This window comes from Callorhinus ursinus, unplaced genomic scaffold (genome assembly GCF_003265705.2).
Source record: "Callorhinus ursinus isolate GAN/ISIS: 27379988/994484 unplaced genomic scaffold, GSC_fseal_2.0 scaffold60, whole genome shotgun sequence".
Classification (NCBI taxonomy): Eukaryota; Metazoa; Chordata; class Mammalia; order Carnivora; family Otariidae; genus Callorhinus; species Callorhinus ursinus.
This window is the reverse complement of record NW_027397122.1, coordinates 6,681,823-6,685,309: the sequence shown is the minus strand read 5'-3', so window position 1 is coordinate 6,685,309 and position 3,487 is coordinate 6,681,823. Positions and strand designations below refer to the sequence as shown.

Genomic DNA, 3,487 nt, shown 5'->3' with positions numbered 1-3,487 from the left:
GAGTCTGTGCCCCGGGAATGCCCCCTGCTAAGGTCCTTCAACAGGATCAACCCCAGCACCACCTCCTGGGTAAGAGTCACACATCACAGAATCCTCAGAGGTCGTGGATGTCCGGTGCCTCTGGGTGGTTTCCGAGGGAGGGACTGTGCCCCTGAGCCCCGTGGCTGTAAGGGGACCGTGGGTCCTGTGAGGAAGAACTTGGGACCACGAGCAGTCAGAGTCACGCACACACGGCACAGTTTCACACAAACACTCACAGACACACACACACACTTGTAATCACACCCATGTGCACACTCACAAACAGGCCAGCACACACCCAGACACTTGCACACACACATGGATACACACCCATACACACAGCACACACTGTGTGATGGATACACAGAATCACACACACACACAGGCAAACACACATGGGCAAATACACAAACACGTTAAGCCTAACTCCGTGGAATATTTCTTTTGAAAGAAAAAGTCCTGAGTGCACCCTTTAAAATACAGTTTATCAAAGTCCCCGAGACCAGCGCCGCTCACCTCTCCAGATCACCCCAAAAGCCTTTCGGGGATCCCTGGGCCCTCGGGACCGAGGTCCTTCCCGGTGTCACTGGGTCCGGGCTCTGGCCACAGCAGTCAGCGGGCTGGCTTCCCCTTGCGTCCCCTGGAAGACAGTGGTCGGGGGGGAGCTAATGCTCATACCCAGACACCCGACCCACATGGCGGAGCAGAAACCCTGCCAATACCATGGTCCCCATCCGAAAAGCTTGCTTCCCTAATACTTTCACAGAAAGCTTCTCTTATTAAGTGCAGGGGTCTCTGTGAGTCGGTCTGAACCGGGCCAGCGCTCCAGGGGAAGAGGGCGTCTGGCGGCAGAGTCAGAGAAACCCCAGCACTCAGGACGGACACCACGTCAGGGAGGAGGGCTGACGGGGGACCATGGCCTCTCGGCGCCGCCCTGTCCCTGCTCCCACCTGCGCCCCACCACTGCTCACCGTTCCCGGGGCTAGCCTCGGGATAAAAGTCTCTCTGTTTTGTCTATTTGTCAATTTCCTTAATTCTTTATGTCGACGTTCGAATTGAATAGGGATGTTACAAAAGTCTTATTTCGTGTTTTCCCTAGAAAACTAGACCACTCAGGAGTGTTTATGGGTGCACAAGGCCCTGGAGAAGACAGGGTGCCACATGGGGGCACGTTTGGTGGCAGAAGCTGGTTCCCAGGCGGGGAGGGTGGGAGGGTCCCGGGAGGAAGACTAAGGAGGTTGCCAGCTCCTGGGGCAGATTTCTCGCAGTCCTGTGATTTCTAGAGTGTTGCTGGGGCCCTACAATCAGGCAGGTGAGTATATAGGGCCTGGAGCCCCTGGTGGGTTCAGGGCCCGCACACCCGACCCCGGGCCTCCCCAGAGCCTCCAGCCCCCTTCGGCTCTTCTCTGCAGGGAAACTGCACTTTCCAGCTTTACCACGAAAGGCTTTCAAATGAACTGTGCACACAGGAAGGATCCATTGCAATCAAATACCCACCGAGTTGGCAAACAAAGCCCTTCTCCAAAGCTCTGCAGCTGTCACCTTCCTGGGGGGATATGAAGGCTCACTTCCACCACCCCCCGAGCTGGCGTGAGCACCCGCAGTGGGGCAATGTGCTCCTGGGTGTTCCCTCCTGGGCCGGCCCTGGGGTCCGGGCTTGAAGCTCCCGATATGCTGGGACACAATAAGGAGCCAAGCAATGACCCACGGAAAGAAATGTCCCTGTGCCATCCCACACGCCATAGCCGCCTGGGGCTGAGTTTCATTAAAATAAGTAAGATTTCATGTCTCCATCACGTTAGCCACGTTTCAAGGGTCAGTGTGGGACACAGAACATTCTGGGTGCCAGGAGCCCCTGCGGCCGGTGAGGGGCTGTGGGCCAGGCCGCCCCAGGAACAGGAAGCGTGAGGACGCAGGGGTGCCACGGAGGTGAGAGGGTGGCCCGCTCTGCAGCAGATGGGACAGTGTCACAGGAGCTTTTAGGACAGATGCTCCGGATGGAATCAGTTAGTGGCTTTAAGAAACGGCCATCGAAGCTCCTCACGAGGAGCCACCACGACTCTGCCAGGAAGTCACCTACCTGTCCTGGAGACTTCTCCCCACAGCTTCCCTGCACCAGGACTGAACCCCTGGGAGAACCTTCCAGGAGGCAAAGTACCCAATACAGCCATCCAATCCTCTTGTGGTTTTTGCTAAATTTCAATGAATAAAAGCCACCTATTTAGAATTTTTTTTAACCACCAATTCCGTATTTGGGATTTAATGCCCAGTGCACAAGGGCAGCATGGTCCACACACGGTCCACCTCAGTGCAGATCCGGGTTCTGCTGTGACCACAGACGGGACTCCCTCCCCCCTCCCTGCCCCCAGATGGAGCTTAAGCTGGGCTCGCACCCGGCACATTACTCCTACCCTCACGTGCGTTCTGCTCCCCGAGACCCCACACGCGGGCATGCACACATTGTCCTCTTTAAATGCCCCAAGCCTCCCCCACCAGCACACACAGCCTCAGAGGGGGGTGAATTCGGTAATCGTGTTGCAGGAAAGGTGAGGGGAGCTGCTAAGATGTTGGTAGATGTGGACTTACCTTCCCTGGAGCTGACCCCAGGAAGGGGCTGCAGCAAGAAGAGCAGGGGCAGGACTCGCAGGAGCACCCTCCAGCCTGGACCCCCGCAGACTGCTCCCATGGGGCCTCCTGCTCGCACCCCAAACCGTGGCAGGCACCGACAATGGGCCTGTATCGGCTGGATGGCTCTCCTGTCCCAGCAGAAGAGGGCCTGGCCCTTAGCACCTTGCCCACCCGCCAACTGGCCAATCGGGAGCTTGCTAGGTGGGGGGGGGGGGGGGGGGGTGTCCCCCCCCCACCCCCCCCCCCCCCCGCTCCGCCCTCCCCCCCACCCACTCCCCGCCCCGCCCCCAGCTCCGCCCTCCCCCCCATTGAGGCCTACGGGCACCCGCCCCTCAGAGGAGCCGACGGACCTGGTGTGAACGAGCAGCAGAGAGTGTAGGTCCAGCCAGGGAGGCGCCGTATAAAGTGGGTGACGGTGACAGCGAGGGGGCGCCCTGCATTCCCGGCAGAGGCCAGGAAAGGACGCCGGCAAAATCCTTTTCCAGGTTCGAGAAACATCCGCCACTCCTGCCACTGGAAGAGCGACTGTCCTACACACTCACTCGCTGGATCAGTCCCTCTAGGATCTCCTCTTCTCCCCGCGGCTTCGAAAGAAAATTAAATATCCCTAAGTCAGTATTTAAACTGATTTTTAAGGGATCATAAGTGATGCCTGGGGCGCTCTGGTCACCTGGGGGGTAGGGCTGCCATCCTGATGGCCTCATCTGGGTCCTAACTGTTCTCCCTCCTCCCCCCCTCCTGTCTGCCCTCCCCCCCTCCTACCCCCTTCCTCCCACCTCTCCCCTCTCCTACTCCCCCTCTCCTGCCCACTCCCTCCTCCCCCTCCCCCTCTCCACCT

General features: G+C 58.7%; 1 protein-coding gene across 1 annotated transcript in view; it reads right to left on the bottom strand.

The window, feature by feature from the left end:
* PKD1L1 (polycystin 1 like 1, transient receptor potential channel interacting) overlaps window positions 1–3,487 on the bottom strand; it is a 119,265-nt gene that overhangs the window by 114,955 nt on the left and 823 nt on the right. The window contains exons 2-3 of the mRNA XM_073885040.1: window positions 3,000–3,233; window positions 2,608–2,777 (exon numbers count right to left, since the gene is read on the bottom strand). Of these exons, the coding sequence (XP_073741141.1) occupies window positions 2,608–2,707 (100 nt within the window). The 5' untranslated portion in view covers window positions 2,708–2,777; window positions 3,000–3,233. The remainder of the gene's footprint in view (window positions 1–2,607; window positions 2,778–2,999; window positions 3,234–3,487) is intronic.